At 37.6% G+C, this 23698-nt stretch overlaps 1 protein-coding gene across 1 annotated transcript in view; it reads right to left on the bottom strand.

Moving 5' to 3' along the window:
• Positions 1–2346: 2346 nt before the first annotated feature.
• COX16 (cytochrome c oxidase assembly factor COX16) overlaps positions 2347–23698 on the bottom strand; it is a 33837-nt gene continuing 12485 nt past the window's right edge. Inside the window, 2 exon segments of the mRNA XM_067731936.1 lie at positions 2347–2718; positions 5950–6012. Of these exon segments, the coding sequence (XP_067588037.1) occupies positions 2602–2718; positions 5950–6012 (180 nt within the window). The 3' untranslated portion in view covers positions 2347–2601.

Here is a 23698-nt window from a genome sequence, read left to right as displayed (position 1 = left end):
AGTCAATAGTGATGGCCCCTCTTTTATTTCTGGTATTAGTAATTTGTGTCTTCTCTCTTTTTTTTCTTACTCTGGCTAGAGGTTTATCAATTGTATTGATCTTTTTAAAGAACCAGGTTTTGGTTTTGTTGATTTTCTCTACAGATTTCGGCTCTAATTTATTATTTATTTTCTTCTCCTTGCTTTGAATTTAAGTGGTGCTTTTTTCTTGTTTCCTAAATTAGAAGCTTAGATTAATAATGTTAGAGTTTTTTCCTAATACATGTATTCAATGCTTCTAATTTCCCTCAAAGCACTGCTTTTGCTGCACCCAACAAACTTTGATAAGTTGTATTTTCAACTTCATTTAGCTCAAAATATTTTAAGTTTCTCTATAGACTTCTTGGACATGTGTTATTTAGAAGTGTACTGATTCATCTCCAAGTATTTGGGAATTTCCAAGTAGCTTTCTGTTACTGATTTCTAACTTAATTTCATTGTGGTTTGAGAGTATACTTTGTGTAATTTCTGTTCTTTTAAATTTGTTAAGGTGTGTTTTATGACCAAGAATATTGTCTTGAAAAATGTTATGAGTTTGAGAAGAGTGTATTCTGTTGTTGTTGGATGAGGTATTCTAGAGATTTCAATTAGACCAGTTGATTGATGCTACTGTTGAGTTCAACTATGTTCTTACTGATTTTCTGACTGCTGGATATATCCATTTCTGACAGAGGGCAGTTGAAATCTCCAACAGTAATAGTGGATTCATCTATTAGTCTTTGCCTTTTTGTCAGTTTTTGCTTCATGTATTTTGCTGCTCTGTCATTAGGTACAAACACATTAAAGATTGTTGTCTTCTTAGAGAATTGACTCATTTATCACTATGTAATTCTCCCTCTTTATCCCTGATAATTTTCCTTGCTTTAAATTTTAATTTTCCTACTTTGCCTGAATTAAATAGCTACTTCAGCTTTCTTTTGATTAGTGTTAACATGGTATATGTATCCTTCTCCCTCCTTTTTCTCCCTCCCTCAACCATATCTACTCTACTGATGACTACATCATTCTTCATTTCTGTTATATTGATATCCTTATGATTCCTTAGAACTTCCTTCTCTCTGCTGACATTACCCAACTGTCCATGCATGTTGTGTACTTTTTTTCATGAGAGCTCTAAGCATACTGACCATACTTAATTTAAATTCTCAGTATGATGATTCCAATCCCTGCCATTTATGAATCTGATTCTCTTGCTTAGTTTGTCTTTTCAAACTGTGCTTTTTGCCTTTTAGTATGCCTTATAGTTTCTGTTGTTGTGGAAAGTTGGACATGATAACCATTTGGACTGCGTAAAAGAAACTCCAGTGAGTGGGCCTTTGGCGATGTGGCAGTAATGTGGAAAGTGAGGGGAACCTTCTATACTCTTTTGATTAGATCTTAGTCTTTTAGTGATCTATGGGATCCTGGTATGTGACCTGCACAACTGCTTCTCAGTCTTACTCCCCACCCCTCTTCCTCCATTTAGGTGAGACAGAAAGGCTAGAGGGAGGCAGAGTTGGGTATTTCCCTTACGCCAGTTGGTTAGGCTCTGGTAAAACCCAGTATAATTAAGCTCTAACAAAATAGTTTCCTTTGAGACCAGGCTTTTGTTAAGTACAGAATTCGGAGGGCACATTTCAAAATGGTTACCTTCCCCTCCCCTTGTTAGAAGAACAAGATTTTTCTCTGACATTCACTGTGAGAACTTGGTGGGGTTCCAGGAAGTAAAAGTGTGTCCCTGGCCTGGTCTCCAGGAGTTTTTATCTCTCAGGTTAGTCCATGCTCAGTCTCTAATAATTAGTGAATTACCCTTTAGGTATTCCTATCTGATGCTGGGCCCAGAAGTGGTTTCCAGGTGTTTTCTCCTCCAGGTAAACTGTGATTCTTTATATTTCTCTGTGTCTCAAGTTTTCAGGGTGATGGTTTTGTCCTGTACCTCAGTTCTCTCATGGATCAAAGCATACTGTTTTCAGTTTTTCAGCATTTTTCTTTTTTTTTTGTATATTAGGATGGAAGTTATGACCTCATGATTTTTGCTTTAACTTGGAGCAATAAAACTATCTTAACGCATTTTAATGGTATCAACACCATCATCAGGTGATGCTTTGGAGACTGATTAGCCTGACATGTGAGGTATTACAAATAAAACCAAGGCTCTTACCAGACTGATCAACATTATTTTCCACATAGGTCTGACATAAAATCCTGCTTGATGTTACTGTGAAAATTTGGATCCAGACCTATTATTCTCATTAGGAATCAGATTGCCCTACTGGCTAGGGGAAAAGAAATATGGGTGGGTACCTGGGAGTAGAATAAATGACACTGTTTAAGTGGCAGTATTCACATTTTTATTGAGCAGTAAAAAATATATGTGGTCAACATTGTTACTTTCATTTGCAAATAAAAGAGTTGGGAAGTATAGAAACCTGTACTTAACTTTTTATCAAGAGTACTTATCATCAAATTACTCCCATCCAGGCTTCTGCAGGTCTGTAATTTTCTTTCCAATGTACAGGAGTATGTGGTGGGAATTCCAGTTGATAACATTTTTATTTAAAAAAAAAAAAAGAATCAGCATAGTCAAGTTGTCTTAGTGTTACGGATTTCTGGATTTTGTCCTTGGAGGAGGTCAGGATCTTCCCAAGGCCTGGGTCCTCGAATATTCTTCCAGTCATCAAAAGTGGAGTCTTTTATTTTCTATAGAGCCACAAATATTAGAGGATAAATATTAGTATAGGAGCCCTGTGGGTTCGATTAGGACCTCAGTGAATGAATGAATAAATGAGTAGAAAGAATTCAATAGGCCCTCACTTATAATTCTAATAAATAACTGCATATCAAGCTTAATAATTAAAGAAATGTCATATTTCTTAGGACTTAAAATTTTTCTTACTTCCTATTGATGTTACTGCCTATCTTTCCCCTCATCAGAATTAAACTATTAAAACAGAAAAATTCTATATTTTTAAAAAATTTATTTTATTAAATTATAGCTTATTTACAATGTTGTGTTAATTTCTGCTATACAGCAAAGTGATTCGGTTATACATATATATGTATATACACACACACACATTCTTTTTCATATTCTTTTCCATTATGATTTATCACAAAATACTATAGCTCCCTGTGCTATACAGTAGGACCTGGTTGTTTATCCATTCTATATATAATAGTTTGCATCTGCTAATCAAAAACTCCCAATCCATCCCTCCCCCATGCTCCCCCTTGGCAGCCACAAGTCTGTTCTCTATGTCTGTGAGTCTGTTTCTGTTTTGTAGATGTGTTCATTTGCATCATATTTTAGATACCATAATAAGTGATATCATATGGTATTTGTCTTCCTCTTTCTGATTTACTTCACTTAGTATGATAATCTCTAGGTCCATCCATGTTGCTGCAAATGGCATTATTTCATTCTTTTTCATGACTGAGTAGTATTCCATTGTATATATTAATATGCACCACATCTTCTTTATCTATTCATCTGTTGATGGACATTTAGGTTGTTTCCATGTCTTGGCTATTGTGAATACTGCTGCTATGACATAGGGGTGCATGTATCTTTTAGAATTATAGTTTTCTCCAGATATATGCTCAGGATTGCTGGATCATATGGCAACTCTATTTTTAGTTTTTTGTGGAACCTCCATACTGTCTTCCATAGTGGCTACACCAATTTACATTCCCACCAACAGTGTACAAGGGTTATCTTTTCCCTAAACCCTCTTCAGCATTTGTTATTTGTAGATTTTTTTAATGATGGCCATTCTGACCTCTGTGAGGTGGTACCTCATTGTAGTTTTAACTTGCGTTTCTTGAATAATGTACATGTTTTATTTTTGAGAGCACAAAGAAAGGGAAGAAGCTGGGAGAACAAAACTCCAGGTCCGAACGCTAATCCAGCATAATAATGACTAGCATGGGTTAACATGGGTGATGGCAGTAAATGAAGAGAACAAAAGTGGAGAATCTAGAGTCTGCTAGAAGGAATAGAGACCAAGATGATTTGTTCTGCACCTAAGAAATGAGCCTGGGCTTAAGAATGAAAAGATATTCCCCATAGCTGCCATAAGCAAAGCTCTTTTGGGGCAATAAAAACTAGCTTCAACCACAGTTTGGATCACCATATCTTTAGTTAGTGTGAAGTGTCTCTCAAGCACAGGAATGAAAATAGGAAAAAAGGGAAGAACATAAACCTTTCTTTACCCTTCTGACACCACTCTGACAGTAACTTTCATATATCTGCTTTGGTTATTCTGGAATAATTAAGTGCACAAGATAGAAAAAGAAACACAGAGAACACAGGACAGCTTTTATTCAGAGACAGGGAAAATGATACCAATTTACCTTGACACTTGGATACTAAGCACTACTGTTTTACTAACCAGCTATATAACCCTGGGCTAGTGATTTGAGCTATCTGGGCACTAATTCTCTCAAAAGTAATAATGAAAAGGCTAGACCAAATGGTCTATATAATTTCTTCAGCTCTCAAACTCTACGGCTTCTAAAAGAACTTTAAGGAACGTCCACTCCCAGACAAACCCTCCATAGCTATATACTGAGAAGTAGCAAATTAGAGGTTTTGACAAGATAATGGGGAAATAGTAAATGAACCATTCTCTAAATTTCACTTACAGTTTTACCAGGAGTTTACTAAATCTACATAGATGAACAAAATTCTACTAATTTAGTGTCAAGAACAGAGTAAATTATTTTCACGTATAGTTATGAAATGATACAAAGTTATAAAAAGGTTTTAGGAAAGAATAATGGCCTTCACTCAGATAACATAAGACCTATATGCTCAAGAGAATTTGAGAATAATTCTTAAATGGGATGCAAGGTTGGCAGAACAACTTCATGCAAAAGTGGTCCAGTCCCAAACTAAACTAAAAAACAACAACAATAAAACAAAAACAAACAACAACAACAAAAAAGTGGTCTAGTCTTAAGCTCTGACGAGATCCTCTGGGTGAACAATTTGGAGACTGAATGCCACAGTTTGAGGGGTTTAGGAAACATCAAAACCTTTCTACAGATCCTCCCTTATGAAGCATAAAATCAAGCTCAAAATGATCAGCCAATGATTGAAATGCTAAAATGAGAATCAACACTCTACACACATCTCTTCAATGTATATTGTTCACAATGTCCACCTTTCAATCAAAAATGACCAAACATGAAAAGAAATGGGCAAATATGATCAGAGATGGAGAACACCCTCTCTCTCCACATCCTATAATAAAACATGCTATTAAGCTCTTTGATTTCGTTAATAAGATAGGTGGAAAATGATACCTCGCTATAATTTTAATTAACATTCCTATTATAAGTTGAGCATCTCTTTATCTGTTTAAAAATGATATTTATTTCCTTGTCTCTGAACTCATTACATGCTCTGCCCATGTTCCTACTGATCAAGTGAGTTGTTGAAATTTTCCATACTGATTTGCTCTTCATATTTAAATAAATTAATTCATCGTGTTAAGATAAAAAATATTTTTAGAATTTCACATTTAACTAGTAACTTTATATACACTATTTTTTTTAGGTTGAACTTTTGAACTTTTGAATTTTTATGTATGAATTCTGCAATCTTTACTTTTAAAGCTTCTGGGTTTTCTATATTTAAATAGGGTTTTCTGACTCAAGACCACTAAAAAGAATCTTCATTGTTTACTCCTAGTACTTTTACCTTTTGTTTCTTATTTTTAAATTCTTGATCCATCTAGAATATGGATATGAAACAGTATATGAAATATAGATCCATCTTTATTTTCTTTCCAAACGACTACATAGTTGTTCCAATAACATATATTTAAGGTAAATATTTTTTTCCTGTACTGATAATAATTTGAATTTACCTTAAAGCAGATAGAACCAGTCACTGACTAGGAAGATTGCTACATTAGCATACTGTACCTCATACTCGGACTCCAATGACACTTTATTCATTTTCAGTTTTTTTTCTAACTCAGGATCAATCTGTAGAAAAGAAAGAGCAGCCATAAGTTATTTAAGTCTGTTAGATCCCATTTTCAATTTTAAAAAGTAATATAAGGCATGGCTGGGATGGCATGGCAGATTACAAAAGCATGGGAAAATCTCCACAAAACATACAATTGCATAATGATAACTAATATAGTACTACCACCACTACTACAACTAATAGCAGCTAATATTTACTGAGGGCTTGGTATATGCCACGTATTTTGACATTTATTACCTCCTTTAATCCTCAAAAAATCCTATGACATAAGTATTAGTATTATGATCAAAGTAAGGATAATGGAATACAGGGAGTTTGAATAGCTTGTCAAAGAGGCAGAACTTGGCTTTGAGCCTCAGCCCTCTGCCTCCAGAGTCTATGCTATTAACCACCACAATAAATTATGTTATTACATAGAATCATTACAAAAATACTAATAAATGTAACACTGCTCTTGAAAACAAAAAAGAACATTTTATATACACCAGAAATTAAAAAGTTAGCTATGAAAAAATTAGACAGGATTCCATAGTGGTAAACAGAAACTGATGCCACGTTACCTGTGTGTAGCAAAGTCTTTAGGAAAGAAGAATGTGATTGCTGAAATTAATTAACAACCATCACCATCAACAAAACCCAAATTAAATTCAGTGGAATAGCTGAATAATGACTAACACAGCTTAAGACCAAAGTAGTACACAAGAAACACAACATGAGGATTCCACTAGAATGATGCACAAACAGATGGGATAAATGAAAGAAAAGGCATATTATGAAAGCTAGATCCAAAACAGGTCTATTAGGGGTTTCAGAATTACAGGATAAAGAGAATGGAGGAAGGGCAATAACTAATCAATAATTAATGAATAATATATAAAAATACATGATTCCTCAGACTGAAAGAGCACAATAAAAAATAACCACAACAGGAATTCCCTGGTGATCCAGTGCTTAAGATTCATTGATTTCACTGTTGTGGGCTGAAGTTCGATCCCTGGTCAGGGACCTAAGACCCTATAAGCCATGAGGCACAGCCAAAATAAGTAAATAAATAAAATTTAAAAATAACCACAACAAAACAAAGCCAGCCCACTCTTCATCAACTAATAGTAAAGCCTTAGGATATTAAGGATAAAAAGAAAATCTCAAAAGCAAAAAGAGTGAAAAGACAAAGGGATGAGGATTAGAAAAAAGACTTCATCAGCAACTTAAAACGCTAAAATAAAATGAAATTATATCTACAATGTTGATATTAAAAGGATTACTTTGAACCTCAGTTTTTTTGGGGGAGGGTTTGGGTTTTTTTTGCGGTACGCGGGCCTCTCACTGCTGTGGCCTCTCCTGCTGTGGAGCACAGGCTCCAGACGCGCAGGCTCAGCGGCCATGGCTCATGGGCCCAGCCGCTCCGCAGCATGTGGGATCCTCCTGGACTGAGGCACGAACCCATATCCCCTGCATCAGCAGGTGGACTCTCAACCACTGCACCACCAGGGAAGCCCTGAACCTCAGTTTTATTTTGACTATTTTCTCTCTTCTTTCTCAGCTTCTACTTGATTGGGTTTTTCTCAATCAGTGTTTTGAGTGGTGGAAATACATACAAACATATCAACAATCTCAGTAACTGCTGAACTCATCTATTAACTAATAAAGATTTTCTGACTGACATTTTTAGAAATCCAGTTATATATTACTTACAAAAAATGCACTTAAAAAAAAGAATGAAAACACAAGATTGAAGGCAGAGGTTACAAAAAATGATACACTACACACACACACACACACACACACAAAACTGGTGGGGGCAGGAGGATCAATACATAACAATATTTTTAATGGACAAAACAGAATTCAAGGCAAACAGCATCAAAAAGGAACATTTAGGACTTCCCTGGCGGTCCAGTGGTTAGGACTCCGCGCAATGCGCGGGTTCAATCCCTGACTGGGGAGCTAGGATCCTGCATGCATGAGGCACGGCCAAAAAAAAAAAAAAAAAAAAAAATTCAATACTGGAAAATGGAACAATTTTTAAAGAAAATGTTAGAATTATTAAATATTATGTGACTATATTGCTTTGAACTGTATGCAGCAAAATGGATAAAAATTTAAGAAATAAATACACAAAACATCCTAAAGGAGCTTAACATACCTCTCCCAGAAACTAACTGATCAAGCAGATTATAAATAAAATTATTGAAGATGAGTAAAATGATTAAGTTCTTTCTAATAGATATATATAGAATTTTGAGCCCAGCAAATTTGGATTGCTATTTTCTCCTCAAACACACACAAAATATTAATAAAAATTAAACTTATTACAGGGCATAATGGAAAACTAGGCAAATTCACAAATAAAAAATCGTCATATATAACATATTCAATGACTACAATCGATAATATTTAAAATCAATAGCAAAGAGATAACTGCAGAAAGAATCCATATATATGGAAGCTGAAAACGTTTTAAAATACATTAACATGTTAGAGAAGAAATCAAAATGAAAATTACAAAGTATTTACAAGTGAAGAGCTATCTGTTGCATGATCTTTTTCATTCTAATAGGTTTAATCTTCTTGTGTATAAAATTTCTTGGTAGAGGACATTTCATCTGCACATAATGACATTTTCACTCCTTTCTATCTAAACCCACTTAGTTCAGATTAGCTCAAGATGGCAGAGTGGAAGGATGTGAGTTCGCCCCCTTCTTACAAAAATACCAAAATCACTACTGTAGAATAACCATCAACAAAAAAACACAGGAATCTACTAAAAATGATACCCTACATCCAAAGACAAAGAAGCCACAATAAGATGGGAGGAGGGGGCGCAATCGTGATAAAATCAAACCCCATACCCACCAGATGGGTGACCCACAAACTGGAAAATAATTATACCACAGAAGTTATCCCACAGGAGTGAAAATTCTGAGCCCCAAGTCAGGCTTTCCAGCCTGGGCGTCCAGCAATGGGAGGAGTCCCCAGAGAATCTGGCTTTGAAGGCCAATGGGGTTGATCACAGGACTTCCACAGGTCTGGGGAAAACAGAACTCCACTCTTGGAGGGCATGCATAAAGTCTTGAGGGTACCAGGACCCAGAGGAAAAAAGCAGTGACCCCAGAATAGACTGGGTCAGACCTACCTGCTAGCATTGGAGGGTCTCCTGGGGAGGCAGGGGGTGTCTGTGGCTCAGTGTGGGGACAAAGACACTAGCAGCAGCAGTTCTTGGAACTACTCATTGGCATGAGCCCTCCCAAAGGCCACCATTACCACCAAACAGCCTGTAGGCTCCAGTGCTGGATCACCTCAGGCCAAATAACCAATGGCACGGGAACACAGCCCTTCCCATCAGCACACAAGTGGCTTAAAGTCTCCCTGAGCACAGCCCTGCCCACCAGAGGGACAAGATCCAGCTCCCCACCACTGGGAACCAGTCCCTCCCATCAGGAACCCTGCACAGGCCTCTTAGACAGCCTCATCCACCAGAGGGCAGGCAACGGAAGCAAGAACTACAATCCTGCAGCCTGTGGATGGAAACTGCATTCACAGAAATTTAGTCAAAACGAGAAGGCAGAGGAATATGTCCCAGATGAAGGAACAAAATGAAACCCCAGAAGAAAAATTAAGTGGAGTGGAGATAGCCAAGCTACTAGAAAAAGAATTCAGAATAACGACAGTGAAGATGATCCAAGATCTTGGAAAAAGAATAGAGGCAAGGATTAAGAAGATGCAAGAAATGTTTCACAAAGACCTAGAAGAATTAAGAACAAACAGAGATGAACAATATGATAACTGAAATGAAAAATACATTTGAAGGAATCAATAGTACAATAAGTGAGTCAGAAGAACAGATAAGTGACCTGAAAGACAGAATGGTGGAAATCATTGCCACAGAACAGAATAAAGAAAATAGAATGAAAAGAAATGTAGACAGTCTAAGAGATCTTTTAAATGCACCAACATTCCCATTATAGGGGTCCCAAAAGGAGAAGAGAGAAAGGACCTGAGAAAATATTTGAGGAGATAATAGCTGAAAACTTCACACAGTCATCCAAGTCCAGGAAGCACAAAGAGTCCCAGGCACATAAACCCAAGGAGGAACATGCCAAGACTCCTAGTAATGAAACTGACAAATACTAAAGACAAAGAAAAAATATTAAAAGTAACAAGTGAAAAACAACAAATAACATACACGGGAACTCCCATAAGGTTATCAGCTGATTTCTCAGCAGAAACTCTGCAAGCCAGAAGGAAGTAGCACAATATACTGTATTTAGAGTGATGAAAGGGAAGAACCTACGACCAAGAATACTCTACCCAGCAAGCCGCTCATTCAGATTTGATGGAGAAATCAAAGGCTTTACACACCCCAATATGTTCACTGCAGCACTATTTACAACAGCCACGTCATGGAAGCAACCTAAATATTCATTGACAGATGAATGGATAAAGAAGATGTGGTACATATATACAATGGAATATTACTCAGCCATAAAAATGAATGAAATTGGGTCATCTGTAGAGACGTGGACGGACCTAGACACTGTCATACAGAGTGAAGTAAGTCAGAAGGAGAAAAACACACATTGTAAATTAATGTATATTTGTGGAATCTACAAAAATGTCACAGATGAACCAGTTTGTAAGGCAGAAACAGAAACACAGAGGTAGAGAACAAACATATGGACATCAAGAGGGGAAAGGGCAGGTGGGATGAATTGGGAGATTGGGACTAACATATATACACTAATGTATAAAATAGATAACTAATGAGAACCTGTTGTATAGCACAGGAAACTCCACTTCACTGTAGAGAAGAAACAAACAACCCTGTAAAACAACTATATCCCAATTTAAAAAAAAAAAAAGAAACTTTACAGACAAGCAAAAGCTAAGAGAACTCAGCACCACCAGACCAGCTCTGCAACAAATGCTAAAGGAACTTCTCTAGATGGGAAAGAAACTAGAAAGTTAAAACAACCTTGTACCTATACAGACTGCTATATCAAAACCTCACAGGAGGGATTTCGCTGGTGGCAGAGTGATTAAAAATCCACCTGCCAATGCAGACGACATGGTCTGGGAAGATCCCACATGCCACAGAGCAACTAAGCCCATGTGCCACAATTACTGAGCCTGTGCTCTAGAGCCCATGAGCCACAGCTACTGAAGCCTGTGCACCTAGAGCCTGTGCTCCGCAACAAGAGAAGCCATCGCAATGAAAAGCCTGCACACCACAACAAAGAGTAGCCTCCGCTGGCCACAACTAGACAAAGCCCGTGCACAGCAACAAAGAACCAATGCAGCCAAAAATAAATAAATAAATTAATTAATTAATTAAAAACAAAAAAACCTCATGGGAACAGCAAACCCCAAAACTATAAATATACACACACAAAAAAGAAAAAGCAACACAAACAGAACAATAAAGATGGCCATCAAACCACAAGAGAACAAAAGAGAAAGGGAAGAAAAAAGACCTACAAAAACAAACCCCAAACAATTAAGAAAATGGCAATAGCAATTTACATACTAATAATTACCTTAGTACAGTGGAGAAAGGACAGCCTCTTCAATAAGTGGTGCTGGGAAAACTGGACAGGTACATGTAAAAGTATGAGATTAGATCACTCCCTAACACCATACACAAAAATAAGCTCAAAATGGATTAAAGACCTAAATGTAAGGCCAGAAACTATCAAACTCTTAGAGGTAAACATAGGCAGAACACTCTATGACATAAATCACAGCAAGATCTTTTTTGACCCACTTCCTAGAGAAATGGAAATAAAAATAAACAAATGGGACCTAATGAAACTTCAAATCTTTTGCACAGCAAAGGAAACCATAAACGAGACCAAAAGACAACCCTCAGAATGGGAGAAAATATTTGCAAACGAAGCAACTGACAAAGGATTAATCTCCAAAATTTATAAGCAACTCATGCAGCTCAATATCAAAAAACAAACAACCCAATCCAAAACTGGGCAGAAGACTTAAACAGACATTTCTCCAAAGAAGATATACAGATTGCCAACAAACACATGAAAGGATGCTCAACATCATTAATCATTAGAGAAATGCAAATCGAAACTACAATGAGATATCATCTCACACCAGTCAGAATGGCCATCATCAAAAAATCTAGAAACAATAAATGCTGGAGAGGGTGTGGAGAAAAGGGAACACTCTTGCACTGCTGGTGGGAATGTGAATTGGTACAGCCACTATGCAGAACAGTACGGAGGTTCCTTAAAAAACTACAAATAGAACTACCATATGACCCAGCAATCCCACTACTGGGCATATACCCTGAGAAAACCAAAATTCAAAAAGAGTCATGTACCAAAATGTTCATTGCAGCTCTATTTACAATAGCCCAGAGATGGAAACAACCTAAGTGCCCATCATCAGATGAACGGATAAAGAAGATGTGACACATATATACAATGGAATATTACTCAGCCATAAAAAGAAACGAAATTGAGCTATTTGTAATGAGGTGGATAGACCTAGAGTCTGTCATACAGAGGGAAGTAAGTCAGAAAGAAAAAGACAAATACCGTATGCTAACACGTATATATGGAATTTAAGAAAAAAAATGTCATGAAGAACCTAGGGGTAAGGCAGGAATAAAGATGCAGACCTACTAGAGAATGGACGTGAGGATATGGGGAGGGGGAAGGGTGAGCTGTGACAGGGCGAGAGAGAGTCATGGACATATACACGCTAACAAACGTAGTAAGGTAGATAGCTAGTGGGAAGCAGCCGCATGGCACAGGGATATTGGCTCGGTGCTTTGTGACAGCCTGGAGGGGTGGGATAGGGAGGGTGGGAGGGAGGGAGACGCAAGAGGGAAGACATATGGGAACATATGTATATGTATAACTGATTCACTTTGTTATAAAGCAGAAACTAACACACCATTGTAAAGCAATTATACCCCAATAAAGATGTTAAAAAAAAAAAAAAGGCAGCAGACTACACATTCTTTTCATGTGCACATGGAACATTCTCCAGGATTGACCACATGCTGGGCCACAAAGCGAGCCTCAGTAAATTTAAGAAAACTGAAATCATATCAAGCATCTTTTCCAACCACGCTATGAGATTAGAAATCAACTACAAGAAAAAAAAACTGTAAAAAACACAAATGTGGAGGCTAAACAATATGCTACTAAACCACCAATGGATCACTGAAGAAATGAAAGAGGAAATCAAATAATACCTAGCGACAAATGGAAACAAAAGCACAATGAATCAAAACCTATGGGATGCAGCAAAAGCAGTCTAATAACCAATGGGGTGGGAACACAGCCCCACCCATCAGCACACAAGTGGCTTAAAGTCTCCCTGAGCACAGTCCTGCCCACCAGAAGGACAAGACCCAGCTCCACCCACCACTGGACGGGAACAGGCTCCTCCCATCAGGAAGCCTGCACAAGCCTCCTAGACAGTTTAGAGCAATACAATCTTACCTCAGGAAACAAGAAAAATTTCAAACAACCTAACCTTACAGCTAGAGCAACTAGAGAAAGAAGAACATAAAGATCAGAGAAGGAAAGAAATCATAAAGATCAGAGCAGAAATAAATGAAATAGAGATGAAAAAAACAACAGCAAAGATCAATGAAACTAAAAGCTGGTTCTTTGACAAGATAACAAAATTGATAAACCTTTAGCCAGACTCATCAAGAAAAAAATGGAGAGGACTCCAATCAGTAAAATTAGAAATGAAAAAGAAGTTAAGATGGACACCACAGAAATGTAAGGATCATAAGAGACTACTACAAGCGACTATATGCCAATAAAATGGACAACCTGGAAGAAACAGATAAATTCTTAGAAAGGTACAAGCTCCCAAGACTGAACCAGAAAAAAACAGAAAACATGAACAGCCCAATCACAAGTATGGTAAGTACCCTACATACGAGCCTTCAAGTTGCCATCTTTCAAAGATGCGAACTTATGTTCACATGTCTAATCACATAAGTTACTTCACGTGCCTGGTGTACATTGTCACATGAATGCATCCTCTACAAGTGGTTGTGCTTTTGTGTACCTTACTATACAGTACTGTATAGAGTACAGTAGTACAGTATCTTTATTTCAAGCCCAGGATGTCTGGAAGCAAGTGTAAAAGGAGCGGGTGATGTAGCTGGCACTGCTAAGAAGTGCCAAGAGATAACAATGGAAACAAAAGTGAAAAAAATTGAGAGTGAAGCGAGGAGAAAAGATGGTAGACGTCACTTGTTCTTATAACATGAATCATTCAACCATCAGCACAATTCTAATGAACAAAGACAAGATCATGGAATATGAGCAGTGTGCTGTGCCGATGATGTCGACAATAATATCAAAGAAGTGTGGAAGAATGATGGAAGAGATGGAGAAACTTCTCAGTGTATGGATGCAGGATCAGCAACAGTGTTGAGCCCCACTCAGCTTTATGCTGATTCAAGACAAAGCTAAAAGCCTTTACAAAGACTTAAAGAAGAAACTCAGCAAAAAATCAGAGGGCACATCTTTTAATGTCAGCAATGGCTGGTTTCACGGGTTCAAGGTTAGAGCCAAACTTCACAACGTAAAAGTAAGTGGCAAGGCAGTGAGTGCAGATACGGTAGCTGCCCGGGAATTTCCTGAAACTCTTTGAGAAATTACTGATGAAGGCGTGTATTCAACAGAGCAAGTTTTTAATGTGGATGAGATAGTACTGTACTGGAAGAGGATGGCAGACCAAAGTTACATCAGTAAGGAGGAAAAGTTAATGCCAGGCTATAGAGCAGCAAAGGGCAGACTAACTCTGTTGATTGGTGGCAGTGCTTCCTGCAATATGAAGCTGAAGGCTCTCTTAGTTTATCATTCAGAGACCCAAGAGCCCGTAAAAACAAAGCCAAGGGATCTCTTCCTGTTGTGTGGAAGAGTAACCCCAAAGCCTGGGTTACACAGGCCATTTTCTAGGACTGGTTTTTCCACCACTTTATCCCGGAGGTAGGGAAATACTGCTTGGAGAAGGACACCCCATTCGACATTCCTTTGCTGCTTGACAGTGCTCGGGGCCAACCCCCATTCATGGATGACTTTCATCCCAACGTCAAAGTAGTGCATCTGCCACCAAATACTATATTGTTCATTCAACCTATGGACCAGGGCGTTATAGTGACTTTCAAGAAATATTATTTACATCACACTTTTCGCAGTAAAGGCGAGTGACAGGAATCAGAAACCACCTTTTGACAATTTTGGAAGGACTACAAAGCCATAAAAACACTGACTTTGCATGGCGTGAAGTTACGGCCATCACCACGAATAGGGTTTGGAAGAACCTTTGCCTGCAGTTTGTTCACGATTTTCGTGGATTTGAGAAGGTGGATGAGGAGCCCAAAGGGGTCTGCAGCAACTCAGTGACCCTAAGCAAGAAGCTGGAGCTAGATCTGCAACAGGATGGCTTCACTGAATTCCTTGCTGTGCAACACAAGGAGGTTACAGTACTAATTGAAGACCTGATGGAATTGGAGGCCCAGAGAAAGGACAAAGAGAGACAAGAGGAAGAAGTAACTGAAGAACCGAAGAGATTCACAACAAGGGAAATGGCAAGGGGATTTTCTTTATTTGAGGAGGCACTGTTAGGTTTTGAGGCACAGGACCCAAACATAGAATGGTGCACAAAGGTTGCAGCAGACGTTCAGAATTCAGTCCAGTGCTACCATATCATCTATGACAAGAAAAAAAGAGCTACTACCCAGACATCAATGGATCATTTTTTCAAGAGGGTGGATAGAACTGAACCCAGCAAGGAACCAGAACCTGCGCCATCAACATCAGGCGTGAGTGAAACTGCACCTTGCCCTCCATCTCCTACTGCTGACGATCCTTCCTCCTATTGCTCTACCATCGCCCCCCTCCTCTCCCTCCTCCAGTCAGTAACTCTTCTTGCCTGTTCACTTGATGCCAGCCCCTGTATGTCAGCTGTTGTGCTGTACTACTGTACTTTTCAAGGTACTGTGCTGTAAGATTAAAAATGCTTTAGTTTTTTGAGATGTTTGATTTTTACGTATTATTTGTGTGAAAAGTATTAGAAACCTATTACAGTGCAGCACTACACAGCCGACTGTGTTAGTTGGGTACCTAGGCTGACTTTGTTGGATTTACGAACAAAGTGGACTTACAAATGCACTCTTGGAACAAAACTCATTCATGTGTAGGGGACTTACTGTACTGAAATTGAAACTGTGATTGAAAAACTCCCAACAAACAAAAACCCAGGACCAGATGGCTTCACAGGCAAATTCTATCAAACATCTAGAGAAGAGTTAACACCTATCCTTCTGAAACTGTTCCAAAAAAATTGCACAGGAAGGAAAACTCCCAAACTCATTCTATGAGTCCACCATAGCCCTAATACCAAAACCAGACAAACATATCACAAAAAAAGAAAATTACAGGCCAATATCACTGATGAACACAGACACAAAAATCCTCAACCAACTACTAGCAATCTGAATCCAACAATACATTAAAGGATTACACACCATGTTCAAGTGGGATTTATCACAGGGATGCAAGGATTTTTCAGTATCCACAAATCAATCAGTGTGATACACCACATCAACAAACTGAAGAATAAAAACCATATGATCATCTCAATAGATGAAGAAAAAGCTTTTGACAAAATTCAGCACCCATTTATGAAAAACACTCTCCAGAAAATGGGCATAGAGGGAACCATACCTCAACATAATAAAGGCCGTATACTACAAACCTACAGCTATTCAGTGTTCAAAAGCTAAAAGCAGGGACTTCCTTGGTGGTCCAGCGGGTAAAACTCCACACTCCCAATGTAGGGGGCCCGGGTTCAATCCCTGGTCAGGGAACTAGATCCCGCATGCATGCCGCAACTAAGAGTCCGCATGCCACATCTAAAAAGTCCGCATGCCGCAATGCGGAGCCCGCGTGCCTCAATGAAGACCCAGCACAGCCAAAATAATAATTTAAAAATAAATAAATATTTCAAAAAAAGCTGAAAGTATTTCCTCTAAGATCAGGAAGAAGACAAGGATGTCCACTCTCATCACTTTCATTCAACACAGTTTTGGAAGTCCTAGCTGTGGCAATCAGAGAATAAAAAGAAATAAAAGGAATCCGAATTAGAAAAGAAGTAAACTGTCACTGTTTGCAGATGACATGATTCTGTACATAGAAAATCCTAAAAACGCTACCAGAAAACTACTACAGCTCATCAATGAATCTGGTAAAGTTGCAGGTTACAAAATTAATACACAAAAATCTGTTGCATTTCTATACACTAACAACGAAAGATCAGAAACAGAAATTAAAGAAAAAATCCCATTTACCACCACATCAAAAAGAATAAAATACCTAGGAATAAACCTACCTAAGGAGACAAAAGACCTGTACTCTGAAAACTATAAGACGCTGATGAAAGAAATCGAAGACGACACAATAGAGGGAAAGATATACCATATACTTGGATTGGAAGAATCAATGTTGTCAAAATAAGTATACTAACCAACGCAATCTAGATTCAATGCAAACCTTATCAAATTACCAATGGCATTTTTCACAGACCTAGAACAAAAAATCTTAAAATTTGTATGGAGACACAAAAGACCCTGAATAGTGAAAGCAATCTTGAGAAAGAAAAATGGAGCTGGAAAATTCAGGCTCCCCAACTTCAGACTAAACTACAAAGCTACAGTCATCAAAACAGTCTGGTACTGGCACAAAAATAGAAATATAGATCAATGGAACAGGATAGAAAGCCCAGAAATAAACCCACGCACCTATGGTCAATTAATCTATGACAAAGGAGGTAAGACTATACAATGGAGGAAAGACAGTCTCTTCAAGAAATGGTGCTGGGAAAACTGGACAGCTACCTGTAAAAAAATGAAATTAGAATGCTCTTTAACACCATACACAAAAATAAACTTAAAATGGATTAAAGACCTAAATATAAGACTGGACACACACAATGTATTACAGGAAAACATAGGCAGAACACTCTCTGACATAAATCACAGCAATATCCTTTTCAATCCATCTCCCAGAGTAATGGAAATAAAAACAAAAATAAACAAATGGGACCTAATGAAATTTAAAAGCTTTAGCACAGCAAAGGAAACCATAAACAAAACAAAAAGACAACCCACAGAATGGGTGCAAATATTTTCAAACAATGCAACAACAAAGAATTAGTCTCCAAAATTTATGAACATCACATGCAGCTTAATATCATAAACACAAATAACCCAATCAAAAAATAGGCAGAAGACCTAAATAGACATTTCTCCAAAGAAGACATACAAATGGCAAGAGGTGCATGAAAAGATGTTCAGCATCACTGATTATTAGAGAAATGCAAATCAAAACTACAGTGAGATATTACCTCACATAAGTCAGAATGGCTATCATCAAAAAATCCACAAACAACAAATGCTAGAGAGGGTGTGGAGAGAAGGGAACCCTCCTACACTGTTTGTTGGAATGTAAATTGGTGCAGCCACTGTGGAGAACAGTATGGAGATTCCTTAAAAAACTAAAAATAGAGGTACCATATGATCCTGCAATCCCACTCCTGGGTATATATCTGTAGAAAAACATGGTCCAAAAGGATACACGCACCCAAATGTTCATTGCAGCACTGTTTACAATAGCCAAAACATGGAAGAAACCTAAATCTCCAACGACAGATGAATGGATAAAGAAGATGTGGTACATATATACAATGGGATATTACTCTGACATTAAAAAGAATGAAATAATGCCATTTGCAACAACAGGGATGGACCTAGAGATCACCATACTGAGTGAAGTAAGTCAGACAAAGACAAATATTGTATAATACTGCTTATATGCAGAATCTTAAAAACAAATGATACAAATGAACTTATTTACAAAACAGAAACAGACTCATGACTTAGAGAATGAATTTATGGTTGGGGGGGTGGGGAGGCTGGGGGGTGGAAAGGATAGTTAGGGAGTTTGAGATTGACATGTACACACTGCTATATTTAAAATGGATAACCAACAAGGACCTACTGTATAGCACAGGGAACTCTGCTCAATATTATGTAACAACCTAAATGGGAAAAGAATTTGAAAAAGAACAGCTACATATATATGTATAACTGAATCACTTTGCTGTACACCTGAAACTAACACAATATTGCTAACCAACTACAGTCCAATATAAAATAAAATTTAAAAAAACAGTGTGCTGTTCAATTTTATAGGCTACGCTGTCCGAAATATTACTTAAAAAGTAGCTACAATTACGTATATTCCTTTATTGTTCCTAGCTTTAATAGGAATGCTTTTAATGTTTCTCTATTAAGAATATTTACTATGATTACTGCTTGTTAAAGAGAATTCAACAAGGTAGTTAGATCAACATCCACAAATCAAAGGGCATGGATCCACATACAAAATCAATATAGTTTCTTTATGCAAGTAAAAACCAATTAGAAAATGTAAGAGAAAGAAGAATACATAGCCAGAATAGTCTCATCTATTTAAAAAATTAAATTCATAGCTAAAAACATTTTGAAAAAGAAAACGAGATGCCCAGATGGTTTCACTGGCAAACTTCTATAAAATATTTAAGGAAGAAGTAACACCAGTTCTACATAATCACTTCCAGAAAATAAAAAAGAGGAAACACTTCCCAACTCATGTTATGAAGTCAACATTATCCCAATACCAAAACCAGACTGTTGGGGAGGAACAATTTTCCCTTCTTCCCTTCTAGGGTCGTTGGCTGGTTTAATAATTAAACTGGCATAAAACAGATTTAACAGGAGAAAAACGTTTAATTATGTATGTATGGGAGCCCCACAAACACATAAGACTCACAGGTAGTCAGCTTAGACTTATATGCCATCCTGAGCTAAGGGGGTAGGGGTCTGGGGCTTCAAAGAGGAAGAAGCAGGAAGATGAGAAGACCAAATGTTTGGTAAACAAACGTTTCCATGCCATGCAGATAAGTCCTTCTGATATAAAAAGTTCTCTCTCATAATAGCTATCTTCCTGTACAGGCTTCCTACCTAAATCCTTTTGGGCAGTTAAGGAAGAGATAAAAAGCTTTTCCTGAGTCTGTTGGGTCATAATTGCCTTCAGCTTAAAACAATCCACATGCGAAAGTGGCACATTGTGGGGTGGTGTATTCTGCTCCCCATCAAGACCAAAACAGTAGAAGGAAAAAAAAAAAATCTGTAGATCACGACAGTCTCTAGTGAAACTTCTAGTGGAAGAGTAAGACTACAGCTCCCAAACTAATGGAACAACAGCAAAATAATATAATGTTATTAATCCAAAAGAGAACAACAAGACAGAAATAATTATAACAATAGCACATAAAAGGAAGGCATATTTAAACCCAAATATATTTTTAAATTACATTAAATGGAAATATATTTAATGAGCCAATTATAAAACAAAACTATTAAAACATATTTTCTGTTTATAAGAGATATATCTAAAACTTAAGTTTACAGAAAGGTTGAGATTAAAAAGAAAGCTGGTGAAGCCATATTAATATCCAACAAAATAGGTTGTAAGGGGAAAAAGCATTATTACCACGCAAAGTTTCATTACAATGAAAATTCAATTCACCAGAAGACATAATAATTCTGAAATTATATGTACCTAAAAGCACGGTGAAATAGGCAAACAGTCATAATGAGAGATGTTAACACAATTCTCTTGGTAGGAGAACAGATATAAAAAGTCAAAAACACAGAAATTTGAAAAAACACAAATAACAAACTTGACCAAATGAATGTATAAACTTTTAGTAGGTACCCAACAACATACTTTTATTATGTACCCAACAAGCATACATCATTCATACAAACTGATCATGTGTTAGCTCATAAAGCCAGTCTCAACAAATATCAAAAGAAAGAACTCAATGAAAATTTTCTTTGATTACAACACACTCAAGTTAGAAATCAATAAAAAATAGTAACTAGAAAATTCCCTATGTTTATAAGTTAAGGAAAACCACTTCGAAATAGCTCACGGATAAATAAAAACAAATTTAATTTGATTGATTATGAATATATTACATATTAAAACTTTCATGACATAGCCATGGCCATGCTTAAAAGGAAATTCATCACATTACAAGCATATATTACAAAAGAAGATGGAATTAATCATCTTCTTAATTGCAGTTTTGAGAGTCAAGATGTCTTTTGTTTATGATTCTCTGCCCAGGCAGTCCATGGCTCAGGGGTCTGTGAGCTAGTCTTGCCCTAGAGAAACAATCTGAGTTTCTACATTAATGATGATATCTATAATAGCAATTTTAGTACATTAATAATGTTACTAACAACGGCAATTTTTTAGTCATCTGACTCTGGTTGATTAGTGTTCAGGTAGCTCAAGATTGAGGTCAGATGGGACAAGAAAGGGAATAGAGTTCTGGATAGAGAGATTAATCAAACTCAATACAGGAACTTTTAGGGGGACTCAGTTTCATCATCACGAAAATTTCAAATTCATCACATAATTAGGTAACAATTCATAACACACCCACCAAAACAGCTTTAAAAAACAAAATGAGGAAAACTACCCCAACCTATAATAGCAAGTATTGGCAAGTATTTGGAGCCTGGGGTACAAAAAACTGTTAGCAGTGTTGACTGAAAGAAAAACGCACAATATAAGAGCTCTCGGTTGAGTATCCAGTGTCTCACTGAGGACTATAGCCCAGGAGACAACCTCCCAGATAAATCTGAAGAATTGCTCTGAAGAGGTAGGGGAAGAGGCTAGTATATAGAGAGTATATATATGGCTAAGGAATACGTGCAATCAAGCATACAGCTCGGTAGAAGGTTATTGCTAGTCGTGAGGAAGAGACATCTCACTTAATGATTTTAGTGCTCTTCTGAGTATGGGAAGATGCAAGAATCCAGGTTCATAAAAAATTTTTTCCAAAATATATCTAACTAAGGGTCTGTTTTGCCAAAGCAGAGTGTCTCATCCTGTTCTTTGTCTTGAATTCCTTTCAGGGTGTATGGTAAGGTCAGTGATTGTAGTGGCTAATTACCTGATTCCTATGAGGCAGGAGACAGATGGGCCCCAGGCTGAGCAGCTCGAGACTGTCCCGTTGGGGGACAGAAGCAAGGAGGAGCCGAGCCCTGCCCAGGTAAAAGATAAAGAGACCACATATTTCTCATTCTCGAGGTCAAGGAGACCTTCCTGACTATGCATGTGCAGAAAGGCTCCTCGGGGGTCAAAAAGGGAGGGGGCGTCACCCCACAGTAAGTGATGTCAGCCTACACATAGCCCTCTTCGCTAGAATCCATCTTGGCTAAGAGATGCGTGTGCACACAGGGGAGGACCCTGACATAAACAAATATGGACTCAGAGCCAGGCAAAGGCAAGATGACTGGCCAGAGGAAACCCAGAAGAAATGCCCCGTGTAAGTGATTCCAACTACCACGAGGGCGCGACGCTTTCTCTGAGTCCACCTGTGTTAAGTTTTTTCACACATACTCTTTTTCCTCCTAATAAACACTTTATTTGTTTCACTACTTTCCACCTCTTTGTGGAAATTCACTTCTACAAACCCGACTGGCCACTGGCCTAGTGGCTAGGATTCACCACTCTCACTGCCACAGCCTGAGTTCAGTCTCTGGCCAGGGAACCGAAATCCTGCTTCAAGCCACTGCAGTCCAAGGCCACCCAAGATCACCTACAGAACTGGACGGAGGACGACATTCTTTGTTTTAAAGCAGCAGTGCAGAATGTGAAGGGAAGCAGAATATGACACCCCAAAATATGTCTCTTTGGCATAAAGATTATCTTGAGCTGATTGTTTTTAGGAAACACCAGACGCGCAAGCTCTGAAAACCAGTACAAGTTACACTTTTGTGAGGGACACATACATTTACAAAGGAAATCTCCATTTATAAGTATCTCCCTTTTAGTACCAGGAAGAGAAGGATGATTCTAAATCACAAGAAACTTCTACCAGTCGAGAAGGTACCCACTTCAATCTGTGTAACAACCTTACCCTTTTACTGTGCTTTTCTCAGTAACCTCTCATAACTGCCCTCCCCCTCCAACATCCTTCTTCTGTCTTAAGATAGTATTTAAGGTGGTGGTAGGGAAAGTTTTACTCACTTTTCCTGGGTATCTCCCATGTATACAAGAGGTATACATGTTATTAAACTTCTGTTTGTTTTTCTCTTATTAATCTGTATTTTATTACAGAAGGATCTCAGACAAGAATGTAGAAGGGTAAAGGGAAAATTATTTTTTCTTCCCTACAACTGATTCAATCACTCTGAAAAACAGTTTGGAAATTATCAAATGAAGGTGATAATCCAGCAATGCCTTTTTTGCACACATGCAGCAAGAAAAATATACAAGAATGTTCACAGCAACATTATTTTCAGTAACCAAAACTGCCAAGCAACTCAAATGTCTAAGAGTAAAATGGATAAATAAATTATGGTATAATTAGTGGAATACCATACAGCAATGAAAAAATCATGGGGTCAGCAACTATGGTCCATGGACCAAATCTAGTCTAATATCCATTTTTGTCAGTAAAGTTTTATTTGAACACAGCCATGCTCATTTGTTTTTGTCCATGGCTGCTTTTATGATACAACACCAGATTTCAATAGTTGTGGAAGAGTGTAGCTCACAAAGC

This window comes from Pseudorca crassidens, chromosome 1 (genome assembly GCF_039906515.1).
Source record: "Pseudorca crassidens isolate mPseCra1 chromosome 1, mPseCra1.hap1, whole genome shotgun sequence".
Classification (NCBI taxonomy): Eukaryota; Metazoa; Chordata; class Mammalia; order Artiodactyla; family Delphinidae; genus Pseudorca; species Pseudorca crassidens.
This window is presented reverse-complemented; position numbering and strand designations above follow the sequence as displayed.